Source organism: Gymnodraco acuticeps, unplaced genomic scaffold, assembly GCF_902827175.1.
Source record: "Gymnodraco acuticeps unplaced genomic scaffold, fGymAcu1.1, whole genome shotgun sequence".
NCBI classification, from domain to species: domain Eukaryota; kingdom Metazoa; phylum Chordata; class Actinopteri; order Perciformes; family Bathydraconidae; genus Gymnodraco; species Gymnodraco acuticeps.
Window position 1 is genome coordinate 539,091 of NW_022991840.1, and position 27,677 is coordinate 566,767.

General features: G+C 43.5%; 1 protein-coding gene across 5 annotated transcripts; it reads left to right on the forward strand.

The window, feature by feature from the left end:
* The first annotated feature begins 216 nt into the window (after positions 1-216).
* On the forward strand, positions 217-24,041 carry pecam1 (platelet/endothelial cell adhesion molecule 1). 5 transcript variants are annotated; one of them, XR_004567407.1, is made up of 16 exons: positions 217-374; positions 481-504; positions 6,561-6,854; positions 8,195-8,491; positions 8,585-8,845; positions 8,965-9,246; positions 17,936-18,232; positions 18,734-19,015; positions 19,725-19,863; positions 20,001-20,068; positions 20,235-20,288; positions 20,428-20,502; positions 20,778-20,870; positions 20,954-21,010; positions 23,002-23,024; positions 23,641-23,716. XR_004567407.1 is itself a non-coding variant. In XM_034199856.1 (15 exons), exons 1-15 carry the CDS (start codon positions 314-316, stop codon positions 23,872-23,874), a joined length of 2,466 nt encoding a protein of 821 aa, XP_034055747.1. In that variant the 5' UTR covers positions 218-313; the 3' UTR covers positions 23,875-24,041. The 5 variants fall into 5 exon arrangements, 2 of the variants coding, with proteins under 2 accessions (XP_034055747.1, XP_034055748.1); XM_034199856.1 differs by lacking the exon at positions 20,428-20,502 and having other exon boundaries at positions 218-374; positions 23,641-24,041; XM_034199857.1 differs by lacking the exon at positions 20,428-20,502 and having other exon boundaries at positions 219-374; positions 23,695-24,041.
* Positions 24,042-27,677: the final 3,636 nt, after the last annotated feature.

Consider the following 27,677-nt stretch of genomic DNA (forward strand, 5'->3'; position numbering starts at 1 on the left):
TGGGGGTAAAGAACACCTTTTAATTATGGAAGTTCTATTTAAGAAATACCCCGACTGATCCATGTTGAAGAAAAACTGAGAAAGGCAGCAAATGCTAGATTCCTGAGGAAGTAGCTGCCATTTCCTGTTCAGTCAAGCAGCAGTGTGTATGATAAGACGAGGAACACCCCCCCACCGCCGCCCGAAACACTACGAGTTGTTTCTCCGCCTCTCCTTTCCTACGGCACTCCCTCGTCCCCCTCCCTGCCCTCCTGGCCTCTGTCCGGCGGCCCTCTGCAGCTGGGTTTTTAATCTCCCAGCACCATCACTCAGGATGGACTCCAGACCCACCAACCTGATGCTGCTGCTGCTTCTCACCTGTCTCCTGCACTCCTGTAAGGACCCACTTCTGTGCTGCAAAGGATAAAGGATGTTCCCCTCAGTTAAACCTCATCTGGTGATTCTCACTTCTGTCTTTTATGTATTTTTCTCCTCACACAGGGCAGTGTGCCAGAGGACAGTCGTGTAAGTAGAACTTCATTGGACTGTATATTATTTTGTAACTATTGTTTAATAATTGGTCTAGGGTGTTGAAGGGACAGTTTCAGGTTATCCAGTTCTTGCTGTATTAGATGAGAAAGTTATTTTTACCTGGCACAGTTATTTTTTTGCAGGAAGTGGGCATTAGCGTGCACTGCTGGCCTCCTTGATATTTTCAAGTATTTTGTAAGATCTATTGAAGCTATTTTTAGCAGTTAGAGGTGAAGCTGGGTAATCTTTCAAATCAGCATGAGTTTGAATGAACCTTTCGATTTTTAAATAGCTTTCAAACTGCATTTGTCTCAATGCTTCTTGTTTTTTTGTTGTGTCAGTGTTTATCTGGAGCTCCTAGGTGGTCACTTTTATAAGGAAATAATTGGACATTTTGGGGAAACACACTTTGTTAGATTAGCATATTGAAACCACTCATGTGTGCCCGCTCAATGTGACACTTCAGCCAGCAATTGGTTAGCTTAGCATGAAGACTGGAAAGAGGGGGAAAGCACCTCTAAAGCTCAAATAGCAAATTGTAATTGTTATACTTAGGTGTATTGCAGATATTGAACAAAATAGGACTTACTTGTTAGTTGGTGAGCCTTAAATGTGCTGGTAGAATGTTTTTAAGCTAGTTGTTTCACCCTCTTTCCACTTTCCGCTAAGCTACGCTCACAAGCTACTGGCTGTAGCATAAGCATGCAGAGTGGTTTAAATCTTCTAATCTAACTCTGCAAGAGCACAAATAACTATTCCTTTAAAAGAGCAATACCTTTATGTGTCTTTTACTTAATAATCTAACAGTCTAAAGCTTTTATTCCACAGCTTTGAAGGAAGGAACTGTCTCTCTACGTTTGTACTATTTCTACAGAAAGTATGAAACTGTTTGATTTGAAATAACACTCTTGTCCAGATTTTCCAGACGCAACCCCAGATTTAATCTAACTCATTAAACTGGAAATGATGGAGTAAACAAAGTCGTTCACTGCCTAAATTGCTGTACTGTACATCAGTTATCCCAAACTAACAACAGCAGGGTTGCCAACTCTCACGCATCTGGCGTGTGACACACGCTTTCACTCTCAATCTCACGCTCTCACGCTGCCCAAACTATTCTCACGCCAAAAACAAGAATACCGAAGACTAGAAACGGTTTTGAAAACTTTTGTCAGGTAGTAATCGTCTTCTCAATAGAACATCTTTGATAATATCTTCTGGCCAATCAGAATCAAGATAACGGCGTGGTGTTGTTCCAGGAAGTCCCGACGGAGAATACTTTTGCTGTAGTACATCTCTATATACATCGATACAACATTACGTGTTGATAGAAATCAACACGTAATGAAATAAGACCCCACGGTTTGATGCTTGATAGGTGCAGGGACGTGCACAGGTACGGGCTAATGTTGCCAGGGCAACGGCCCGTTTGGCCTTTTTGGCTGACCTGCCCCTCTGGAGAGAGCGAGAGTTTATTTTTATTTTTTCTGTTGTGGCCGAATCAACATGATCGAGGATCTCATTGTTTTACCTTAAGGGATATAGGCCTACACTGTGGCCCTAAAGCAACTGCTCCATTATCTGTATCAAATGCAGACATTGATGCCACCAAATGTCAAAATAAAAATAGAAAGTAGGCCTACTACAAATAAACTGGAATTCATTTACATCTTAAATTATGAATATATATATATATACACAAAAAAAGGTTTACAAATATCCAACCTTCAAATTGCTTTTTTAAATCAACACTGCTCTGCACACTTGCTAAAGAACATTTGTCTGGAAATCTCAATTCATTTGTAGGGCTGTGAGTATGGCCAAAAGTATGGGAGTAAATCTCACTGTAAACTATTTAATCATCACCAAATTCTGTGTTATTATGACCGATCATAACTCAGCTTTATGCAGACATATTTAGCATGGTGTACAGGGCCGCTTCTTGGCATATCTGGGGGGGGGCGCTGCGCTGGCAGATCTGGGAGGGAAAAAAACATTTTTACTGTTTGCGCTCATCCTAATTTTCGGCCTTGATGTAACAGCATTCATAATTAAGTCAAGGTAACACCCTTTTCACCCCGGGTTACACTTTTCATTTGCCCTGTACGATGGGCGCTGTAAGTGATGAAAGTGGGGGGTGTTGGCTTATCAGGCGTCCGCAGCTCACAGCCAAAGTGGGTGTGGGATCGAGCGAGAGAGATAAATGCAATTGATGTAAACAAATATTTCCAAGGCACTCTTTTATAATTATTGGGGTAAACAGGTTTGAAATCATTTCAATGTATACTATAGGACAGTAATCCAAAAATATTGTTTAAAACTTGAGAGATACAAAAATATGCATAAATAAACGTTAACTAGGTAAAATAAGATATGAATGAACAACAAAAATAAAATAAGTTGCATTTATTTGCTATTGGCTATGGTAGGTTATTGGTTATGTTCACATACTTATTTGATTATTAAAATGTAAACCAATCTTTTTCATATGGGTGTTTAGAGTTGTACCCCCTAGGTCAGGTCTCTAGTAATGTGTGCTCAAAGTGCACCCGATTGAAGCATTTTACTTTAAATGTTCAAACATTTCTTCCTGGGGGGGCATACCCCCGGTCCCCCCTAGAGGATGTGACGTCCACACCCCAATTCAAACATGTTCATACAATACCGAATACATTTGAAGCCTTTTTGATGTATATTACCAACATGTCAATACGTTTCTGTGTTTGTAGTATATTGGTCTTTTGTAGAGATTTTTCATTTATTCTTTATATATTCTATTGTGTATTCCTTGGGTACTTTTAGCTTTTCTATTGTACGATTGAAGTAAATGTGGGAAGCGTTTAACAACAGCCATTTACTTCAAAGATAGTTCGCAATGTTATTCTTATTTTTGTTAATCCTGGAAGAATGCCAGAAAAAAAAGACATTTTCTTCAAGAATAAAAAAAAACATGACATTAGTAATTGTGAAAACAAATTAAATAAGTTGTTAGGTTAAGTCAGGGCCGGTTTTTGGCATAGGCGACATAGGTGGTCGCTTAGGGCGCCAGATCTGGGGGGGGGGGGGGGGCGCTGCGCTGGCAGCTCTGGGAGGGAAAAAAACATTTTTGACTGTTTGCGCTCATCCTAATTTTCGGCCTTGATGTAACAGCATTCATAATTAAGTCAAGGTAACACCCTTTTCACCCCGAGTTACACTTTTCATTTGCCCTGTACGATGGGCGCTGTAAGTGATGAAAGTGGGGGGTGTTGGCTTATCAGGCGTCCGCAGCTCACAGCCAAAAGTGGGTGTGGGATCGAGCGAGAGAGATAAATGCAATTTATGTAAACAAATATTTCCAAGGCACTCTTTTATAATTATTGGGATAAACAGGTTTGAAATCATTTCAATGTATACTATAGGACAGTAATCCAAAAATATTGTTTAAAACTTGAGAGATACAAAAATATGCATAAATAAATGTTAACTAGGTAAAATAAGATATGAATGAACAACAAAAATAAAATAAGTTGCATTTATTTGCTATTGGTTATGTTCACATACTTATTTGATTATTAAAATGTAAACCAATCTTTTTCATATGGGTGTTTTACGGCCCGTCCACACAGCAGCGTGCGTTGAAAGCTTCACCATTCACTTTGAATGGGGTGACGTCACTTGGCTCGGCGTGGCTAGGAAACGGGCTCCGTGTTACAAGACGGGTCGGGGGTTTGGCGGTACCACTGCAGACTCTCTGCACACACACACACACACACACACACACACACACACACACACACACCGCTGCAGACTCTCTGCACGAAGGAGCCACGGTGCTGCAGCTCCTGATCGGAGCAGAGACACACGTTCACTAAGCGGAAAAACGATATCCTGTCACAGAGATCTGCTATTTTAAATTTTAAAGTCAACACATATCGACCCTAAATAAAGTCTATATTGAGAACGAGAGATGTTTTGACATTATGGCTTAAACAAATGACAAATGAGCGAGGGCGATGACGTCAGAGCATCGTCCTATGTGCCGGGGCTGAGCCCCGGACAGCCCTGGACAGCCCCGGCCCAATTTAACCCCTGGTTAGAGGCCCTATTTTATCAGTATTTCTGGACTGCACAGCAGTTACAATGGTCAAACTACATTAGAACAGAATTGTCCCCATTTTGTCTTTAATAGTTACTAACATTAGATATTTTAATGAGATATGGACCGCAAAACAAAAAATGTCCCTGATTTTCATTTTTGAAATTAAGTCACCGAATGCAAGTAGTCGCCTTAGCTTATTTTGTTATGAGATGTGAATTACAGTTCAATTTAGTTGATGTAATAATCATTTGGTTTCTTTTACATTAAAAAAAGGTCTTATGTTTTTTTTTCGGGGGGAGGCCCTTTTTCCAGTTTAGAGCAATAGCCCCTCCAAATGTCTGTGCACGTCCCTGGATAGGTGTGTGGGCTGTCTTTCATTTTGACACAGAACAATGGGGCCTATCCACCCTTATCCACAATGTAAAGTAATTCACACAGCCTCTTCCCTCTTCTCTCTGTGAGGATCAGCAGGTTCAGCTTTCAGAACAAAGTAACAAAAAACTAAAATGGCATTAATTTTTTTAATATGTCGTGTAGTAATAGATTTATTTATTTTTCTTCTCAAGAGAGTACCAGAATGTGTATTTTATGTTAGTAGCCTATTTCAAAACTAAAACAAAAAAAATCTCCTGGGGGAGAATCCCCCCAGACCCCCCTGCAGGGGTTGGGTTTTCAGCATGTCAACTCTTTCACCTGTGGAGAGATTGCAGGATTGGCTCCAGGTCGCCCTTTTTATTTACTACAAGACAAATGTGCCTTTTTATTTCATACAGTTCAATTTGGATTGAGACAGGGAAATAATCTAAACCTCACGCGTGGCGTTTCACTGTCAAGGGGAGCGTGTATGTAATTACATTGCAAATACTGACATGAGCCCCACCACTGTATGGGTTATCCCTACCATAGATTACCCAACACAAATACTCTCTCGCAACTGCCAACCCGTATTGCGCAAGCGCAGATCTAAGATCCAGTAGAAATGATAAAAAAGTAAAAGTCTGCTGCTTATTGTTCTACTAGGCCAAAATAGAGTCAAAGAGTATATGAGAGTGAGATAATTAATATATTTGGCAGTTTGGAGTAAGTCTGTAGATTTGTTTGTGTGTGTGTGTTTCATGTATAGCTCTCACGATAATTATTTTTGTTGGATACATTTTCCCGGAAATTATTGTGATAACCGATAATATTGTCAGCACCGTTGTATGACCATTTTAGACCACTGACATAATGATAATATATAATAATAATTCAAGTACATCCTTTCAAACTGCTAGTCACATCCTCATGTAAATGGAAATGTATCGAGTTCATTTTTATTTATCGTACGATAAGTCAATTAATTGCTTATCGCGACAGGCACACAATAAAACAGTGGAAACAAACATGTGTTTGACTTTCAATAGTGAATGAAACTTTGTGCCCTTTATAGTCTGTGTCTAATATTGTGTATTTGTATATATTATATATATATCCTATATATAGGCTATGCTAAGGTCCCACTGCTGACACGATAGCAGTCATTTCGTGCGCATATGTAATTAAACCCATGATATCAAAATCTCACTCCAGCCAGTTACCCAAAGTTGGCAACCCTGCAACAGTACTTTCAGGATGTGGACTAAGTAATTGGTTGGTTCCTGTAGAGGCAGGGTACTCCTGTTGCTGTTGTTGCTAAAGGAGAGCAAAAGCTGGGATAAATCAACACTGCTCTCCCAGGGGTGATGAGAGGGTCAGACGCTGTTTGTTGAAGCTTTTTCCTTCCTTCAGCCGCTCCTGCTTACTGTGCAGTAGACTGCAGGCCGGGGAGCGCCTTCCTTCACCTTTATTGTGGAGAGAATAATAGACCGAGACTGTTGTATTGTATTATTATCAGCCCCTGATGTTGGTTTAATAAACGAGGCATGCAGTCTTTATTATTATTTCTTGTGCATGTTTCTTACTCTATTTACTTGTGTATTTGTACTCGCAGCATACACTATAGACACCGTCAGCCTTACAATCCTACCCAGCAGCACCGTTCAGAGCGGGACACTGGTGACCCTGCGCTGCCAGGTCAGAGTCAGCCATGACAACATCCCTCACCTGACACACACTTTCCAGCTCAGCCGAGACGACATCCCCATCAACTCCTCCACCACCACAGAGGACTCACTCGTGTATGAGCTGAACCCGGCCCGGGCAGCTGACTCTGGGAGTTATGAGTGTCGCGTCACAGTGAAGGACAAGAGCAGACCCAGCTATAGCCAAAAACTCGACGTCACAGGTAGAGCTCAAACTAGGTTTATTTATCTTTAATTGGTTGGATTTGTTTTATGTTATTGCTTGCGTCTGGGTAATGTGATAATGTACCTGAAATTGACCCATATATCAGCATGTTTATGGAGAGTTTAAAAAAGTTAGGCATACCCAATGTTTTCTTTTTTCACAATTGATGAATAATGTATTCTACTGCCAGCCATGACAGAAGTCTTCCGATGTCCTGCCTTCTGCATATTACTTGAAGAACGCTATGATTCTTTAAATGTGTTCTTAGTTTTGTTCTAGTAAACTCTAATGTTGGACAATTGGTAGGAGCTATAGGACGAAAATAAGCAACCATTGTACTGTATTAGGGATGCCAGCGATTATTCGATTATTCGAATATTCGTTACAGTCTCCATAATCGAAAATTATTTTTAAAATTCGATTTTATTTATATATATTTTTATTATTATTTATGTTTTTTTTTTTTCCTGGCTTAGTTTCAACCAAAATATAGACTAATGCTAATAATAGTATTAATAATTGCAAATGGCCATTGGTCACACCACCAGTTTGTTTTACTGTAAACTTGGAGGAAGCCAGCAGCGCAGCCCTTCGCTGCGCTGCTACACACCGCCCCCGCCCACCCCCCCCCCCCCCCTCTCCGTCACATGTGCGATTGATTTATTGGACTGAGAACACAACTAAAGATGAACAAAGGAAAGAAGAATTCAAATGAAGTCAAATGCAAGTGGAGTACTTCGTGACCACAGAGTGTGAACATTGTTTTTTTTTCGCCAGGGCTGTCCGATTTTCGATTTTGATCATGGTCAGTTTCTGGCATCCATATACTGTATATGCTGCAGAAATGAAGATGTGAAGTTATTTTTAATGCGTTAAAAAGAATTCAAGCTGTTGGCATTCAAATTTTGGATGGTATAATTTATATTTAAGGGTATCTATTATCAGAAAAGGAATATAATAGCCTACTCAGAAATATGCTTCATTAATGTATAATCATCTGAAAATAAGACTGATCACTGGACATTTAACATACAATCATGTTTTTTTTATTTTCCTGCTGCAGGAAAAAAAGGTATTTTGTCTTAGAAAAACAAACTATGTAAAGGATAATGTTGAACTTAACTATTCACATTATTTAGATATTGGGCTATAACACACAATTATGCGTATGACACTTCAGATCCTCATTGTTGGTGGTCATTTGAGAAAGTTCAGATAATACAGAATATCACACACCTCATTCCCAGGCAGTTCAAACTCTTATATCTGAACCAACAACATCATTATGTAGAGTTTGACTTTACTTTAACTCTGCTATTGACTTTTTCCTCTCCTCAGGCCTGCAGACCCCCATCCTGTATTTAAATAAGACTTCACCCTATGGGAGTGAGGAGTTCACTGCCTCCTGCAGCGCTCCGGAGGAAAAAGGATTCCTCATCTTCCGTTTTTTCCAGAAATTAAGGAATGGAAAGATTCAGAAGATAAAGCAGCCAGCGCCCACCGGGAACTCAGTAGAGACCACGCTAGTCCTGAGGGTGATTGGAGACAGCCATCTGTACTGTGACTATGAGGTCAACTTAGTTTCTGGGGTCAGACTCTCCAACAGCAGCGAGGAGATTCCAGTAATAGTCAGAGGTGATTGTCTTCTACTGTATGTCTCCACAAAGAAAATCTGATTGATAAAAGAAATGTGTTTGATTGACTTACATGCGTTGTTGTGTCTTGCAGAACTCTATATTTCCCCGATCATGAACGTGCTGCCCTCCCCTGAGGTCTATGAGGGTGAGATCATAGAGGTGGTCTGCAAAGTGGTGAATCCACCCAAGAACGTTGAGGTTTTCCTGACAAGAGACAGGAGGATCCTCAAGCAGGCCCCAGTTAGCCTCAGTCATCGATTCATCGCAAAAGAAGGCGACTCTGGGGAGCTTGCGTGCAAGGCGGAGTGGGGCAATGTGCACAAAGAAACCTATAAAACCATCAAAGTCAAAGGCAAGGACTGCATAACAGTTAGTTGTGAGATAACTTATATGACATTAAGTTATTTAAATCTATCAACTCCTTAACACGTTTAAGTATGATGCTTTTTTTTTACTCTCCCTCTCCAACAGAGCTGTTTTCAAAGCCACAGCTGACAGTGAAGCCCGTCGACATTTTTGAGGGAGACCACTTCCAGCTGACCTGCTCTGTCTCCATTTATGTTCCCGAGAAGATCAGCAACGAAAGCATCAAGTTCTCCATCTACAAACATAACAAAGAAATCACCTCTTCATACACTTACATGACTGTGGCGCAGCCTTCTAAAAACGGCAACTACACCTGCAAAGCCCAAGCAGCTTCCCTCACACACAACTTTATAAAAGAAAGCCAAACAGTTGTTGTTAAAGCAAAAGGTGAGTCATCACGTGTAGGAAGTTGAGCACACTGCTGGTTTGGACTTAGAGGAAGTGGACATTTTAATACATTGTGCAGATATTTGTATTTGATTCTTGCCTTTGTTTAAGTTTTGGATGAAGAATCTACAAAAATGTATCATCATTGATATTTAAGTAAGAACATTTTGTAGGTGAAGTTGATGGATGGATGGATAGATAGATAGATAGATAGATAGATAGATGTAATAGTAGTTGCAGTAGTAATATAAGTAGTAGTAACAGTAGTAGTAGTGGTAGTAGCAGTAGTAGTAGTGGTAGTAGCAGTAGTAGTAGCAGTAGTAGTAGTAGTGTTAGTAGCAGTAGTAGTAGTGGTAGTAGCAGTAGAAGTAGTGGTAGTAGCAGTAGTAATATAAGTAGTAGTAGTAGTAACTTTAGTAGCTTCAGCAGCTGTAGTAGTAGTAGTAGTAGTAGTAGTAGTAGTAGTAGTAGTAGTAGTAGTAGCAGGGTCGGCGTCATGGGGGGTCATTCGCGGGCCATGCCCCCCCAAATGAGTCACTGTGCCCCCCCAACGCAGGGTTGGCAAGCCTTGCCACTTTGCCGTTTTTTCTTTTTTTAATCATAAGTGAAAACGTTTCCACTAAAGGTTTTTTGTGTGAAATACATCAGAAATAAAGAATACAAATATAAAACACAGCCTGAGGTGTGCTCACTGCTGCTCTCTGATTGGTGTGTTGCTTGACCAATGAGCCCCGACCTTTGTTTTGTTATCATTACGTGGCTGTGTGTTTAGATGAAAGCCCAGTAGCGATCTGTTCATCTGTTACACTGATTATACAGTAAAGCCATCGAAAATAATATGATACAGTACAGTACAAGTAGCCTACTTCTGGGTCTCTGTGTTTCATTCAAGCTCGACTCTGTGTGTGTGTGTGGCACGAGCGCATTTTGTGAGTTCGCGAGCGGTAACGTGGAATGTTGTTAGCATCTGGTTAGCTAGCTATGCTAACGGTTATAAAGGGCTGTTTCTACACCAAGGTGGAGGACAGTCCTCTCCTGTCAGACTGAGAGGATCTTATAACGTCAGCTCAGTGAGGTAAGGACTCTCAGTGTTTAGATAGTTCACTTTAGTGTAAGTTATCTCAGTGGGTCTCAAACGGTTTGGTCACCATTTATGTAAGTATTTTCGAGGAATACCTTTATATGATCATTATAGTTATTAAAGAAAGAATAAATGAAAAACGGGTATGAAATACTATAGGACAGTAACACAAGAATACAGTTTAAAAGGGGAGTGATTAGTAAAATATCCATTAAGAAAAAGTAAATCTGTGTACACTTCTGTTTCATATGGATGCTGAGAGATGTAGACTATCCATAGATCTCTTCATTTTGCTCTCAAAATGCACCAGATTGATGTATTTAACTTCAATATTTTAAAAATAATCTTCCCGGGGGAGCATGCCCCCAGACCCTCCTAGAGGAGGTTAGGTCCACCCCCACCTAAAACATGTTCACATGTCCATATCAAATCAAATCAAGTTTTATGTATATAGTGTAGTGCCGTGAAAAGAGAGTCGGAGGCGGTGTATTAAGAATGGAGTTCCAATCTTTATTATCCATTACTTCAGAGAGGTTAACACATGCACTGCTCTGCCATGATGAGCTAGCAGGAATGGCAGCTAAAGCTACAGGTGTTCCCCACTAAAGGGTCCGTGTGGCAACACAATAAGCAAGGTGAATTATGTCCAATAACGTGTCACCACACAAGCCCCCCCAGAATTCACACATAAACAAAATCAGCATGGCGGGGAGGAACGACACGCCGACCCCCACGACTCCTGAGCACGGGAGTCAGAAAAGTGACTCCCGCCTGTGCGGCCCCCGGAAGGGGAGGGACCGGGACAACAGGTCTTAAATCCGTGACAGGGGACGAGGCCGGGGGGCGGCCCCGTCGCGGAGGTCGAGCCAGCACCACAGGCTGGTCCAAGTCCAGGTGAGCAGCCTTCACCCGGTCCACCGAGATGTGCTCGGCCTTGCCACCCAGGTCGACCACCAGGTGCTTGTCCCCGTGCTCCAAGACCCGGAAAGGCCCATCATAAGGGGGCTGCAGGGGGCCTCTGTGCGCATCGTGCCGGATGAACACGTGCTCCGCCGAGCGGAGCTCTGCGGGAACCTGGGACACCTGAGTACCGTGCTGAGTAGTAGGGATCGGAACAAAGGCCTCAGCGGCGTCACGCAGGAAAGCCCGCTGGGCCGACGCCGACCAGGGAGCCGATGCATTTGGGAGGAAATCCCCCGGAACTCTCAGCGGCTGACCGTAGACCATCTCCGCTGTAGAACACTGCAGATCTTCCTTAGGTGCGGTCCTCAGGCCCAGCATCACCCAGGGCAGCTTGTCGACCCAGTTGCCGGCCTTGAGGGCCGCCTTCATGGAGCGATGAAAGCGCTCGCAGAGACCGTTAGCCTGAGGGTGGTAAGCGGTAGTCCTGTGCAGCTTAACCCCCAAACCGCCTGCCACAGCGTTCCAGAGCTCGGACGTGAACTGAGAGCCCCTGTCTGAGGAAATGTCTGACGGGGTGCCAAAACGACACACCCACGTTGCAATGAAGGCCCGGGCAACGTCTGCGGCTGATGTCGAAACGAGCGGAACCGCCTCCGGCCAACGGGTCGTCCTGTCCACCATGGTGAGGAGGTAGGAAAACCCCTGAGAGGAAGGCAACGGACCAACCAGGTCAATGTTGACGTGATCAAACCTCCTCTCAGGCACCAGGAAACGCTCCAACGGGGCCTTCGTGTGGCGGTGCACCTTAACGCGTTGACAAGCCACACACTCCCTGGCCCAAGTCCTCACGTCCCTTTTCAGTCCTTGCCAAACGAACTTCGCCGCTACCAAACGGACCGAAGGTTTAATGCCGGGGTGTGACAGGCCGTGCACAGCCTCGAACACAGGACGCCTCCAGCTGGCAGGGACGACAGGCCGCGCCAGGCCCGTAGAGACGTCACACAGGAGAGTAATGCCCGCGTCGCCGAACACCACGTCCTCCAAGCGCAGCCCCGCGCTCTCCACCTTCAGGGCCTGGACGCCGGGATCTGTGACCTGGTCTGCCGCCATGCGAGTATAGTCCAGGCCCAACTGGACGGCACCGATGACGACCCTGGAGAGGCAATCAGCAACCAGGTTCGACTTGCCAGCCACGTGCTTAATGTCCGTAGTGAACTCCGATATGTAGGACAGCTGCCGCTGCTGACGTGCCGACCAAGGCTCCGCCACTTTTGACATGGCAAAGGTGAGCGGCTTGTGGTCGACAAACGCCGTAAATTCACGGCCTTCCAGCATGAAACGGAAGTGCCGCACGGCCAAATAAAGTCCGAGGAGCTCCCGGTCAAAGGCGCTGTATTTGCGTTCTCTAGGCGTCAGCTGGCGGCTGAAAAAGGCGAGCGGCTGCCAAGCGCCCTCCACCGACTGCTCGTGCACTGCGCCGACCGCGTAGTCTGACGCGTCCGTGGTGATGGAGATGGGAGCCGTAGATGATGGGTGTGCCAGCAAAGCCGCCTGAGCCAACGCGGTCTTGACCTCAGCAAAAGCGCCGTCCGCCTCTGCTGTCCAGTCGATCTCCTGGACGGGGGTCTTGCCTTTCAACGCTTCATACAGCGGCCGCATGATGTGTGCGGCCCGGGCGATGAAACGGTGGTAGAAAGTCACCATCCCCAGAAACTCACGGAGCGACCGGGCTGTGAGCGGGCGAGGAAACGCCGCAACAGCCTCCACCTTCGCTGGCAGAGGTGTCGCACCGCCCTTGGTGACGCGGTGCCCCAGGAAATCGATGTCCGACACCCCGAACTGGCACTTTGCAGGATTGATGATTAATCCGTGTTCGTTGAGCCGTGTGAAAAGGGCTCGGAGGTGGGACAGGTGCTCCTGCACTGAAGCGCTGGCGACGAGTATGTCGTCGAGGTAAACAAACACAAACGGCAGGTCCCGCAGCACCGAATCCATCAGGCGCTGGAACGTCTGAGCGGCATTCTTGAGTCCAAAAGGCATCCGCAGGAACTCAAAAAGTCCAAAAGGCGTTATCACTGCTGTCTTGGGAATGTCCAGGGGGTGCATGGGCACCTGGTGGTATCCACGCACCAGGTCCACCTTGGAAAACACCCCCGTACCGGCCAGATGCGCCGAAAAGTCCTGAATGTGCGGCACCGGATAGCGGTCAGGCGTAGTGGCGTCGTTGAGGTCGGCGGTAATCCCCGCACGGGCGGAACCCGCCGTTCGATTTGGGAACGACGTGCAGGGGGGAAGCCCAAGGACTGTCGGAGCGGCGGACAATGCCCAGGCGCTCCATGGTTGCGAACTCCGCCCTCGCTACAAGCCAGCTTAGAAGGGTTCAACCGCCGGGCCCTGGCGTAGACAGGAGGCCCCCCGGTAGTGACGTGGTGTTCCACGCCATGCTTAGTGGTAAGCGCAGAGAAGGTGGGTAGCGACAGGTCTGGAAACTCGGCCAACAGTCTGAGAAACGTGTCTGCACCTGACAGCGAGCCTGACAGCCCGTCGTACGCTGCGCTGCCAAGTGTGCACACGAGGGAAGAAAACGTTAAGGCATCAACCAAACGCCTATTCTTAACGTCCACTAAGAGTCCATGAGCACACAAAAAATCCGCTCCGAGGAGGGGAAAAGAAATGTCCGCTGTCACAAAATCCCAGCTGAAACGCTGTCCTCCGATGCACAAACACATAGGCCTCACGCCGTACGTGCGAATGGGACTGCCGTTAGCCGTCGTCAATCGCGGTCCGTGCCCCCCACGGGCGACGTCTTCACTCGACGCTGGAACTACGCTCCGTTGAGCGCCCGTGTCACACAGAAACAGGCTCCCCGAAACGCTGTCGCTGACGAAGAGGAGCCTGCACGTGCCGCCGACGCTCAGAGCCACTACTGAGCGCCGGCCCCTCCGTTTCCCGGGGGTTTGTAGCTGCACGGAGCGATGCATCTCTTCGCCCTTGTCCCGAAACGTGCGTGGTAAACGCACTCTCCGGCGTCTCCACGCCGGCTAGCCACAGCCGTGTCCGGCCTCCGCCACGCTTTCTTGACTGCCGGTGGGCCGCTGAGCGTCGCGGCTAACGTCTCTGCCCCGGGCTGTTGCGTAGCCAGGAAAAAACGATCCGCTTCCTCAGCCAAAGCACGGGGCTCCGTGACAGGCGTGTTGGCCAGCGCCGTCTGTACCCGGGGAGGCAAGTGACGCAGGAAAATCTCCGTGAATAAAATACGGGGATCTTCCCCCCCTAGCAGATTTAGCATTTTCTCCATTAGCTGGGATGGCTTGCTGTCTCCTAGGCCTTGAATGTCAAGTATCTGGCGGGCCCTCTCCTTAGCAGATAAGCTAAATGTCTTAAGGAGAAGGGCCTTAATCGCCTCATATTTGCCATGATGTGGGGGGGCTGCGATGAATCCCACCAACCTGGATGACGTGGAGCTCCCCAGCGCTGCTACCACATGGTAGTATTTTAGGTCCCCGTCACGGACCTGTCGGCAGGCGAAATGTGCCTCCACGTGTGCGAACCATGCCTCCGCGGTGTGCTCCCAGAATTCCGGCAGCTTTATGAAAACATCGCGCTCAGCCATGTTCGTTAATTTTCCGGAAACTTTCTCGGTAAAGTCAGGGTCACCAGTGTAGTGCCGTGAAAAGAGAGTCGGAGGCGGTGTATTAAGAATGGAGTTCCAATCTTTATTATCCATTACTTCAGAGAGGTTAACACATGCACTGCTCTGCCATGATGAGCTAGCAGGAATGGCAGCTAAAGCTACAGGTGTTCCCCACTAAAGGGTCCGTGTGGCAACACAATAAGCAAGGTGAATTATGTCCAATAACGTGTCACCACAATAGCACATTTTTCAACGATTTTTGGTCGAGCCAAAGTGCTGTACATATAATAAAAAATAACCTACAGTAAAGACACTTTACAGCAAATACAACGGCACAGTTTGTGCAGAATATCAGTATGAGAAAACGACACCCTCTGTCCTTATATGTTTCTGTTTTGGTGGTCGTGCCACAACCGTGCATGTCTGCAGAAGTCATAGGTGCGCTACACAATAGCGCTACACCCTGCAATGTGTGTGAAAGACAAGAGACTTTACAGCATGTTTTTTTAAATTGAAGTTGCGTTGGTGTTTGTGTGTTGGTTGTTGACGGCAGTGTGTGCCCCCCCTTGGTAAATGATTTCCCCCCCATTCGATTTGTTCTAGAGCCGACCCTGAGTAATAGTAGTAGTAGTAGTAGTAGTAGTAGTAGTAGTAGTAGCATGGGCGGATCTACGGGGGGGCAAGGGGGGCAGCTGCCCCCCCACTTTAGAGCCTTGCCCCCCCAGCTGCCCCCCTAACTTTTGTTTCCCTAAAACTGTACTAAAACAAATCTACACTATTTCCACAAGCTTCTCAAGCAACAAAACAAGCATTACATTAGTTAAAAGTGAATCATTTTTTAATATAATTTTAGGCCCGTTAAAAACATAGCTACGGCCCTGCATTAAACTGCGGAGCGGCGTTCACACAGACCGCGGCTCACACCGCTGCAGAGAGGGAGCGAGCTGTCCCAGCACCTATGGACCAGCTTCCCCTGGGAGCATTTCCCTTTCCACTAGTTTTGTTTTACTAAGGACGAGAGCTTGAAACTAAATATTAATAAAACGCTGCCGTTTGAATCGATAGCGTTTAACAGACGGGCGCTGTTTGGGGCGTTACGTTACAAAATACTACGCAGACAGCGTTAGCTGGGAGGTCGATCACTTTGCTCAACTACGCGGTAGCCTACTATTACATCCACGTAAACTACACATCACAGCCATGAGGCCAGATCAATGAAACCAGGATACATCCTTTACCGTAAAAACTGGATCCAAACACAGCTGCCTGTGTGCGCTTGATCAATACTTTCTGATGTTATATTTATGATATGCTACATATTAGCTAGGCTACATGGCCCTAACGTGTAAAGTTATACAAGCATTTGTACCAGTGCTTTTCACAAGTAGACTCTTGCAGGCCAGAGTATAGGAGTGATTCAACAACAACAAAAAGACATATGAGAAGTGATCAGGACGAACAGAAAGAGGAAAAGGAAAAGAGAGATGAAGAGACCAGGAGGGTCAGAGCAGGAGGAAGAGGAGGAGATGAAGAGACCAGGAGGGTCAGAGCGGGAGGAGGAGATGAAGATATTAGTGAAGAAGAAGAAATGCATGTGAGGAATAAAGATGAAGTGTCAGAAAGAGGGACAGAGGCAGGTATCAGGAGGCAGATTAAACTCCAGCTGGACCACATGGTATGTTCTTATTCTCCTTACATATTCCATTACAGCAGCACAATCTAGCAGCTCTTAGTATTGACAAATATTGATTGAAATGTGTTGCTGCACAGGTCACCTGTAGCTCTCTGAAGAGATGGGTGATGTAATTTGTGTACTTAATTATAAATTGAAAAGCTTGTCAATCTTAATCTGAAAATACGAAAACTGAAATATAGGTAAGAGAAGAAACTGACACTTTTGTGATGTAATTCCCTCAATACAGATCACACATGGACTGATCCATTATTTTAATAGGAGGGTAAATGGTATGGCGTGACGGGGTTGAAACAAACTGAGGGACAATATTGCAATTTCATAGATAATTCAAGTATTTTTTCAGAATTTCTTTTTGATCAAGCATATGATTATATTAGCAGCAACATTTTGGGATAATTGGCCATTTTGATTGGTTTGATATTAAATGAATATGTAATAATGCTTATTGAGGACATGCAAATATGTCTGTCTAATACTAAGAAAACCAATTTTTTAAAAACAAAATATATATTTAGTTTTACATTGTAATGCAAAAAAACCTGTTCCATTAATTCATTGCTTTAAAATACATGTTGTAGTTTCCTTTCATTTAAAATGGTTGAGGTAAGCTTGGGGGACTCAAAGGGCACCCGATTGTTTGTCTGAACACCTTGTTTCTCTTGTGCATTAAGAACACTTGTGTTAGGGCATGAATTAACAATAAATAGGTTATATACAGTATAAAATACCACGTACTGTCCGCCCTCCCATGCCACCCTGGCATGACCTCTTGCCCCCCCATGTAAAATGTTCTAGAACCGCCACTGAGTAGTAGTAGTAGTAGTAGTAGTAGTAGTAGTAGTAGCAGTAGTAGTAGTAGTAATATAAGTAGTAGTAGTAGTAACTTTAGTAGCTTCAGCAGCTGTAGTAGTAGTAGTAGTAGTAGTAGTAGTAATATAAGTAGTAGTAGTAGTATTAGTAGTAGTGGTAGTAGTAGTAGTAGTAATATAAGTAGTAGTAGTAGTAATATAAGTAGCAGTAGTAGTAATATAAGTAGTAGTAGTAGTAGTAGTAGTAGTAGTAGTAGTAGTAGTAGTAGTAGTAGTAGTAGTAGTAGTAGTAGTAGTAATAATATAAGTAGTAGTAGTAGTAGTATTCTTCTAGTGCTTTTGACATTATGTGTCTTTGCATGGAAAGGAAGCAACACTACAATTTGCAGTTAACTTTCGTTATGTTTTATATGAAGCAATACAACCTTATTTTCTATGCTAACATTAGCGTTTATAGCTCCTAAGTATCTCCTCATAGTGCTGCAGGCCCGGCTCCTAACTCTTGTTAATCTGTGTCGTGTTCCTTTCTGTTGCTCTGACTAACTGGCTAATTATCTTGTCCCCAGTTCCTGTTTCCAAGCCCATGCTGAGTGTGGTGGGGGGGACGCTGGTGTTGGGAAAGCGCTTCCAGCTGCTCTGCCACAGCGACAACGGCACCCTGCCCATCACCTACACCCTGCGCATCCCCGAGAGCCTGACCACGGTCGCCGTGGTGAACAAACCGGGGGAGCGTGCCATCTTTAACTCCTCAGCCATCTACAAGACTTCGGTTCTCAACAACTTCCTATGCCACGCAAAAAACAGCCAAAAAAGACCTCCAGAAGTGGGGTTAGGGCAGCAGCTGCTCCGCTCACACATCATAGGTGAGTGGAGTGACGCCTCATTCAAGTTGATATTAACATTGGAGACTGTAGAACCAGTAGTGGAAGTTTTTTTGTAGGTACTTGTACTTCACTTGAATATATATATTCATGTTATGCTACTTTATACTTTAGTGGCAATTCTTTACTTTTTTTTACAAATTCAGTTAATAACTACTTTCCAGGTATGGATTGATAATACAGAATATAAATGAAACGATAAAGCATTATGTATTATTAGATGTTAAACTACCCAGCAGTATATCAAGTCATTTAAATAATCCCAACATTTCAAAGGGCAACATTGACATTAATGTATTAATAATAATGATAACAAAAACATTTATTATTTTGAAATCTGATTACTTTTACTGTACTTTTATCTTATTACAATTTAGAATGCAGGACTTTTACAGTGTAGTATTTCTACTTTTACTCAAGTAAAAGATCTGAGTAGTTCTTCCACCTCTGTGTAGGACTAACTTTACATTTCATCTTGTGCAGAGCCTGTCTCAAGACCAGTGTTGACCACGCTGCCCGGCGCGGGGGACATCTCCGAGGGACAGGACGTGACTCTCCTCTGCTCCGTCCAGAGAGGCTCGCTCCCCGTCAGCTACACCTGGTACCACACTGAGACGAAGGGCGCGCTCGCCTCCCAAACCTTCAACAACCTGGAAGGATCCCACACTATCGGCGATGTCCAAGAGGAGCAGCGGGGGGGATACTACTGTGTGAGCAGCAACCCGGCCAACGAAACCAAACAGAGCCTCACTGTCACCATCGCAGGTGTGTTCTAACTTGAGATAGTAGAGATGTTAGCAGAAATAATGGTCAAGGGTGTGATTCATGTTTCTCTATCTCTCTGAACCAAAATTGGATTAAGAGTGTCATGGTTTTATCACACCAAACACAAAACCAGAAATAAAAGCCTTATTTAGGAGATTATGCCATTTTAAAGTTACACAGTGTGTCGATATCTATGTCTATAAATAATAATATTGGTGCTGCTATTTTTATGCCAAATTTAGATTAGGTTATTTTGAGCATTGGCAAAGAAGCTACTATTTGCTAAACCCTGATTGATTTGTATTTCAATTCAGAAAATGCATTTTGTTGGCTTGTTGTCAGACTTTTTACAAATCATCTTCACGGTGTTGGATTTCAGTAACCTTGTTTTTTTATCAGACTTATTTGATTAATAACAGGGATATTTTGGGTTAATATCACATATTATTTACAAAATACTAAACTAAATAATAACTACTTGCAATGTAAAGTAGGTGCTGGAATTTGAATTATTTCACATTGTTGATTGATTCACTCTCATCTCAGGGAGGATCAGGGATTGAAATGATTAAACATGCATAGCCAGACTTGAAAAGTAAACTATGTTAAGAGGAAATGTTTGAGGTTCTGTGACAAAAATGTATTAGCAGTGTTTAATGATCACATTTAAATCCAATTAATATCCTTGCCATTCAAATGTGTTCTGCAGTGAAGATGGCTGGCTGGAAGAAGGGTCTCGTCGCTGTCATCATCATCTGCATCCTGCTCATACTGGCGCTGATCCTCATCGTGGTCTTTAAAAGACGTCTGCTTCTGTTCAAGAGGAGAAGAACCGGCGAGCTGTCAGTGTGAGTAACATGTTCTTATAAAAAATCTGTGTTTTTAAGGGCAAGATGTTTCAGAAGCAGGACTAGGTGGGAAGGTGAGGCCCGTACAGTTTCCTGTTATAAAAATCTGATTGTGTTTTGCGTCCACTTCTTCTCAGGAAGTCAGCCAGCACCAAGGCGGAGCGGCTGAGCCTCACCCAGGCCGAGGCCAATGACGCTGCTAATGGTAAAGTCTGCTGATACAAATACTGAGCTGCAAAACTCAAGATCAAATTATGGACTTGAAAAACAAATTTAAAATGTCTTTTTTGTTTTTTTATTTTTAAAAGAATGAAAGAAGTTGCTCTAGATTTGTAATAACTATTGAGACTGTTGTTTTTTGTCTCTGTTAGTCACCCCAGGCATGATAGGAAAGAGTGTTTGGAGCGAACATGCATCAGGCTCAGGTGAGTGTGTTGAAACATGTTTCAACACGTCAACAAATCCCACAAAAATGTCTTTCAATCATTTCTGACTTCTCTACACTGCATGTGATACTCAGCATGTGCGTTGTTCCCTTTTTTTTTATGTTTATTCATTTCACAGCAAATGATACTCAAAAGGGAGTCAATAATGTATTTGTCGGGAATATTTTCAGCTGCACATGTATATAGTGCTCCAGTGAGTATTTCCAGATGCAAGACAATGTATTAGTGATTAAACACCCAATGCTTGTTTTACCCTGATACTTCGATCCTGTAATGTCAAACAATATACAGTATATGGTACTGTTTGCCTTGCTTCACAAAGAAAAAATTAATTGAACACTACACTCAAATAATACAATATTAACAGCATTTTTCTGCCAAATAACCTGATTTGAATGCAAATATGTTTGATTTGATTTAAAATACTATGATGTGTAACTTTTAACTTGACACTGTGTTGTACTGCAGAGTCTGAGGACCAGAGTAGTGTGACCGCTCCAGAAAAGCCGCAAGAACCTCGATACACTGAGGTGCAGCCGATACAGGCAGACCCCAACAGAGGTGAGACCACCACTGAATGTCAATATTATTTGTGGAATAATTAAAAAACAATGCAAAAATAATAATGTGTTTGTTGTTGCCAGCTCCAGTGAAGAAGGGCACAGAGACGGTGTACAGCGAAGTGAGGAAGTCAAAACAAGGTACGTCTAACATCCTGCTCTCCGTTCAAATCCCACTTACGTTACGCTGTGAGAGAAACAAGGCCACTCACCGACATTTGAAGAAAAAAACCCGCCAGGAAACAGGATCAGCCCTAACTGTAAACATCTGCATTGTTAGTGAAAGAATGTCCCATTAAAACAGAAGGCCCAGTCTCCAGGTGTCCACTTCCTGCTTTTGTCAAAGAGAACTTCCTGTTCTAACAATCTAAACAGTGTGTACATCCGTTCAGACGGAGTGAGCAACACGCTCCATTGTTCCACGCTCATGGGGAAACTCTCGTCCATTGTTTAGTCATTGGCTCCTAATAACTCCTAACGGTTTACATTACATTTTTTACATTACATTGCATTTAGCTGACGCTTTTATCCAAAGCGACTTACAATAAGTACATTCGACCAGGAAGACACAACCTTGAAGAAAACAGAATCATATAAGTACATCAGGTTTCATAGAGCCAAACATTTCAAGTGCTACTCAACTGGCTTTAGATAAGCCAGTCCTTTATTAGTATAAAAGTGCTTCGTTAATAGTTCTAACGCTCGAAGTGGAGTCGAAAGAGATGAGTTTTCAGTTTGCGCCGGAAGATGTGCAAGCTATCTGCCGTCCTGATGTCAATGGGGAGCTCATTCCACCATCCTGGAGCCAGGACAGCAAACCCACGTGTTTTCGCCGTTGGGAACTTGGGTCCCCCTCGCAGCGAGGGCGCAGCGAGTCGTTTGGCTGATGCAGAGCGTAGTGCACGCGCTGGGGTGTACGGTTTAACCATGTCCTGGATGTAGGAAGGGCCAGATCCATTCGCAGCATGGTACGCAAGTACCATTGTCTTGAAGTGGATTCTAGCAGTTACCGGAAGCCAGTGAAGGGAGCGGAGGAGCGGCGTGGTGTGGGAGAATTTAGGAAGGTTGAAGACCAGACGAGCCGCTGCATTCTGGATGAGCTGCAGAGGTCGGATGGCACATGCAGGTAGACCAGCCAGGAGGGAGTTGCAGTAGTCTAGGCGTGAGATGACGAGAGCCTGGACCAGAACCTGAGTCGCTTTCTGAGTCAGCTGGGGACGTATCCTCCTGATGTTGTAAAGCGTGTATCTGCAGCAACGGGTTGTAGCAGCGATGTTTGCAGTGAAGGACAGGTTGTTATCTAGGGTCACACCCAGATTCCTTGCAGTCTGAGTCGGGGAAACAACTGAGGTGCCGATGTTGATTGTTAGGTCAAGAGTGGGACAATCTTTTCCCGGGAGGAAGAGCAGCTCAGTCTTGTCAAGGTTGAGCTTGAGGTGGTGAGCAGACATCCACTGAGAGATGTCAGCTAGACAAGCAGAGATGCGTGCAACGACCTGGGTCTCTGAGCGGGGAAAGGACAGAATTAATTGGGTGTCGTCAGCGTAGCAGTGGTAAGAAAAACCATGCGGGCTAATGACTGATCCGAGCGAGTTTGTGTACAGGGAGAAGAGGAGGGGACCAAGAACAGAGCCCTGAGGGACCCCCGTAGTTAATTGACAAGGGTCGGACTCAGACCCTCTCCAAGTCACCCTGTAGGTACGGTCTTTCAGGTATGAGGTGAGGAGGGAAAGTGCAGAGCCTGAAACTCCAAGTGCTTGGAGAGTGCGAAGGAGGATCTGATGATTCACCGTGTCGAATGCAGCAGACAGGTCCAACAGGATGATGACAGAGGAGAGGGATGCAGTTTTGGCAGTGTGCAGTTCCTCCGTGACAGCAATGAATGTCAGCTGTAGGGACGCAAACAATGATGCAGCACAAGTGAAGGAGAAACAACATAATAGGCCGTTTTCTGCTTAAAGATGATACTTTGTTGTCGATAAAGACTGTGCATGTTAGTGTGAATGTGTGCCACATGATAAGCTCACGGTTTGTGAGTGGGAGTGATGGGAGTGTTAATGACTGTACAAGCCGCCTTTAATCCTCACACTACTTTTGTTTCCTGAACTCGTCCTCTGCCTTTGTTTCTGCAGGTGCTCCAGAGCAGGCTGATGGTGTAAGTACACACACACACACACACACACACACGTCACACACCTACAGTGCATGCACACTACAAAACAAATCAGATGCACACTCATGAATTTGTTGTGCACAGTTTTTATTGTGTGTAGAGAGGAAACATTCAAATACAATTCATTATTTATGTTATTGCTTTGTACCTTTTTGATAATTCCTTTATAATGACACAAACGTTCTGGAAATAACTATACCATTTCTGAAATACTTTATTATTATTTATGAATTGATAATTTATTTTAAATATTTTTTGTATTATATTTTCAATTTCAATCATTATTATTTTCAAATGATTTTCTCAGGTAAATCTTATTTCTTATCTTCTTATTTTATTCTTCGTCTTCCTGTTTCTGCTTAACACCTTAATTTCCCTACGGGGATCAATAAGGGTTTATCCTGTTTTATCTTATTTTCTAATTATTTCAAACTTAAAAATTATTTTTTTTGTTTCTGTCTCACCATCAAATATGAGTGCAAAACTGATTTTCTTAAAGCCCTGAAATTGGGTTTTTGTTTATCTGTATATTCTCACTTGTTAATCTGTTTAAGACAAACTAGTACACATACAAACACAATATTTACTTTACACACAGACATCTCTCAGCCAGCAGCAGTTTGGTGATCCAGCTCTCTGTCGCTCCTCTCAGGGGTCGTTGGAGTATGCAGAGCTGAATCACGACACGCATCACAGTCACAGTGAGGACCAGGGTAACCATGGTGACCACCACACTGTCCAGGAAGACTACATAGACGAGATTGACGACAACGTTCTAATCCCCATTCCTGACCACGGGGAAGGAAACCCAGACCCAACGCCAGACTGCTAACTAAGCAACAAGAATATTTATTCCCTTTTTCTTAGGAGTCTTTTATTCTGAAAGACCTCAAACAGTGCTTCATGTACTTATTGTAACGCTTTGCAAGGAACATCCCACGCTGTAAATTCACTTGCTTTGTCTTTCAAGAGCAAAATAAATAGTTTTTTTTAAGTGAAGTGTTTGTCTCTCATTCTCCGGTAGTTTTGTCTAACCCGAGACAGAGAAAGGAAGTGTGTTGTGTCCACAAAGGAAAGGACCATCAAGTCTGTATCCTTCCACTGGTGGCAGCGCTGACAGAATCTGAATACAGAGAGATGTCTTTGAAGTGGCCAGAGTAGTGAGAAAGTGCATTCATAAACTGTGTGAGGTTCACTGTTTTGTGTTTAGATTGCTAGAGGCAGCACTGCATAGAAACATGGCGCCATCTGGCTGTGATCTGGCTCACTGCAAGTAGGACTCTTCACTCTGTTGCCACAACATCAGCTTCATCACAGATATCAGTTTCATTTTCCATAATCAGAGCTTTAATTGAATGACATAACATCAATTAATTCAAGGTCGCAAACACACCAGATATGTTTCCAAGGTGAATCTCTGGCTAAAGTCAAAGCAGCAGAGACGATGAAGCACATTAATAATGGACGTCCAGTCAGACTGAAGAGACACTTTACTTCCAGGAAGCTTTTAGCTCAGAACATTATGTCAATTTGTGTTGAGGCTCGCTGTCTCCTCTCAGACACATCAGTCCCACAACAACAACAACAATAAGAGGAAACTAAATGACAAAGCAATGTGGAGAAACCTACTAGGAACATTGGAAAGAAGAAGTACTTTAGAAAGTTATTTGAGACTATGAATTCGCAGAATACTTCTCTACCGTCAGAGGTGGGAAGCAGGGACAGATTCAAACCAAGTACAGACTCAGTGACACAAAGTGAGACGCACAACAGAAACATGCAATGGATAAACTATGTAAAACATACATACAATATATGTTTAATTAATGTATAGCAATACCTTTATTCTGGTAATGTTCATATTACTGTTATTGTGTACTGTCAAAACACTATTTTGTTATGCTTTGGCAACACTTTCTTGGAATTGTCACACTCAATTGTATGGGATTAACCTTCCTGTTATCCTTGGGTCAAATTTGTCCCATTTCCAAATGTTTTTGTTTCGGAATAAAGTTGTTGTTTTTTCTTAATGCCAGATAAATAACGTGTGGTGTATAACACGTTTGATACAGAAATCCTAATCAGTTTCATTAAGTTCTGGGTTTTATTTAAATGTATAGCATCTGTGGTCTTCCAGGATCACATTTGTAAAATCATTCAACATGTGTGCCTTTTTTAACTCATAGATGAGGTTTCATTTTGTGTAAATGAGCTCTATTGACCGTACATCTCAAAAAGAAGACGGAAGTAAGTCTGAATACGATGGTTTAAAATGTGTTATACAGGTTTGGGTCATTATATATACATGGTTTGTAAAATCGGTAGGACAAAAGTTGCATTGTTGACGGGAAAACAACACAAAGGTTAAGATGAGCATATTGCATGCAAGGCTTATGGCCTTACTTCCTGTCCTCTACTTCTGCAACCCTTGCACGGACCACAGCCATTTCCAAAATTGGCCTTCCTTTTGATCACAACTACACTTTTGTGAAGTCTTGTGACTCCCTCAAGCCTCACCAGGCACATGGCCTGTAGCTGTCACCAGTTAAAAATAAAGTGTGTCACAATTTTGCAGAACTAAGGTTTACTTCTTCAAATAGTTTGATTTGTTAATCCAATATTCCAAATGCTAATTTTACTCAACTCTTCTATCGAATCACTAGCTATTCCTGCTCTAGTGTTAGATTATCATGAACATGACATTTTGTATGAGCCGACCTTTTGAAATCAGTCCCTTTTTTTGCAATACTGGCAGTTATTTCTAAATGAGTGCAAAACATTCAAATGATCTTTCTCCATGTCTTCATTTAAAATTATTTAAATAATTACTTTTTTTATTTAAATGGCTTTCTCCGTGACCTTACAAATTGTCTGACCTCTTTCAAATACCTGTAGGTGGGAAGGGTAACAGTGCAATTTCCTGTCATAAGAAAACCAAAACAGGAAATGTGAAAAATTGTTGTATTGTCTGTTAAATCTGCACTCCTTAATGAAGAAAAAAATACATTACATGTTACTTGTTAGAGGCTTTTATCCAAAGCGACTTACTCAATACTGTGGGCAATCCCCACAGGAGCTATTTGGGGTGAAGTGTCTTGCCCAGGGACACAACGACATGCTGACTGCAGTGGGGTTTGAACCTGTGACCCCCTGATACGAACACCAACGCACAACACACAACCCACTGCGCCACACGCCACCCATAAATAAATAAAATAAAAATAAAAAGACCTGTAGGTGTCTTATTTGCGACCGCCATTAGCAGGTGTGCTCGGGCAGGAGGACGCAATTACAAATGTGGAGCTCTGGATGTGAATTTGAGGGCATCCATATCGAGTTCACTCAGTTCACAGCAACTGCTGTCGACAGTGCGGATTATGAGGATCTGCGTTTTGACAGGAAGCTCTAACAGCAGATCGGATCCATGTGGGAATCTGAAACACCTGACACCAGCACCGCTAACTCCGACAGCCTGCCACGGCTCACACACTTTCATCTCCTTTATTAGCACCGACCAACGCACACACTGTTCATCTTCATTATCTGCCTGCCTGCCCGGTGGAATAGGTACTCAGATTTATTACGTGAGTAAAAGTATGTACAGTGCCTTGCGAAAGTATTCACCCCCATTGCCATTTTTCCTATTTTCTTGCATTAAAACCAAAAATAATATAATATTTTTGGGGGGATTTTATGGCAAGACCCCACACAAAGTCAGTCAAAATTGGTGAAGTAAAAGAAAAAAAGAGCACGTTTTAAAACATAACGAAAAATGTAAAATTGAAAAGTGGTGTGTGTATTCACCCCCTTTGCTATTGAGCCCAAACAAAGACCTTCAAAGTCACACAATTATTTAAATAAATTTCACCTGTGTGCAATCAAGTGCCTCATTATTTCTAATTATTATATTAATTAATTCTTATTAATATACAACTGTTGTAGAAGGCCTCCGTCTTCCATACCACAGCAAGTGGCCTTTCTAAGCAAGAAAACAACACCATGAAGACTAAAGAGCTCTCCAAACGGGTCAGGGACAAAGTTGTGGAAAAGTATGAGACAGGGTTGGGTTATAAAAAAATCTCACAAACTTTGAACAACACGAAGCACCATTAAATCCATTATTTTAAAATGGAAAAAATATGCCACAACAACATACCTGCCAAGAGAGGGCCGCCCACCAAAACTCTCACACCGTGCAAGGAGAGCATTGATCAGAGAGGCAACAACGAGGCTGAGGATAACCCAGAAGGAGCTGGTAAGCTCCACAGCAGAGAGAGGAGAATCTGTACATAAGACCACAGTAAGCCGTACACTCCACAGAGCTGGGCTTTATGGAAGACTCGCAAAAAAAATAAGAAAACATGTTTGGAGTTCGCCAAAAGGCATGTGGAAGATTCCCCAAACATGTGGAAGAAGGTCCTGTGGTCGGATGAGACTAAAATTGAATTTTTTGGCCATCAAGGTAAACGCTATGTCTGGCGCAAACCCAACACCTCTGATCCCTCTCAGAACACCATCCCCACAGTGAAGCAAGGTGGTGGCAGCATCATGTTGTGGGGATGTTTTTCATTGGCAGGGACTGGGAAGCTGGTAAAAATAGAAGGAGTGATGAATGGAGCTAAATACAGGGAAATA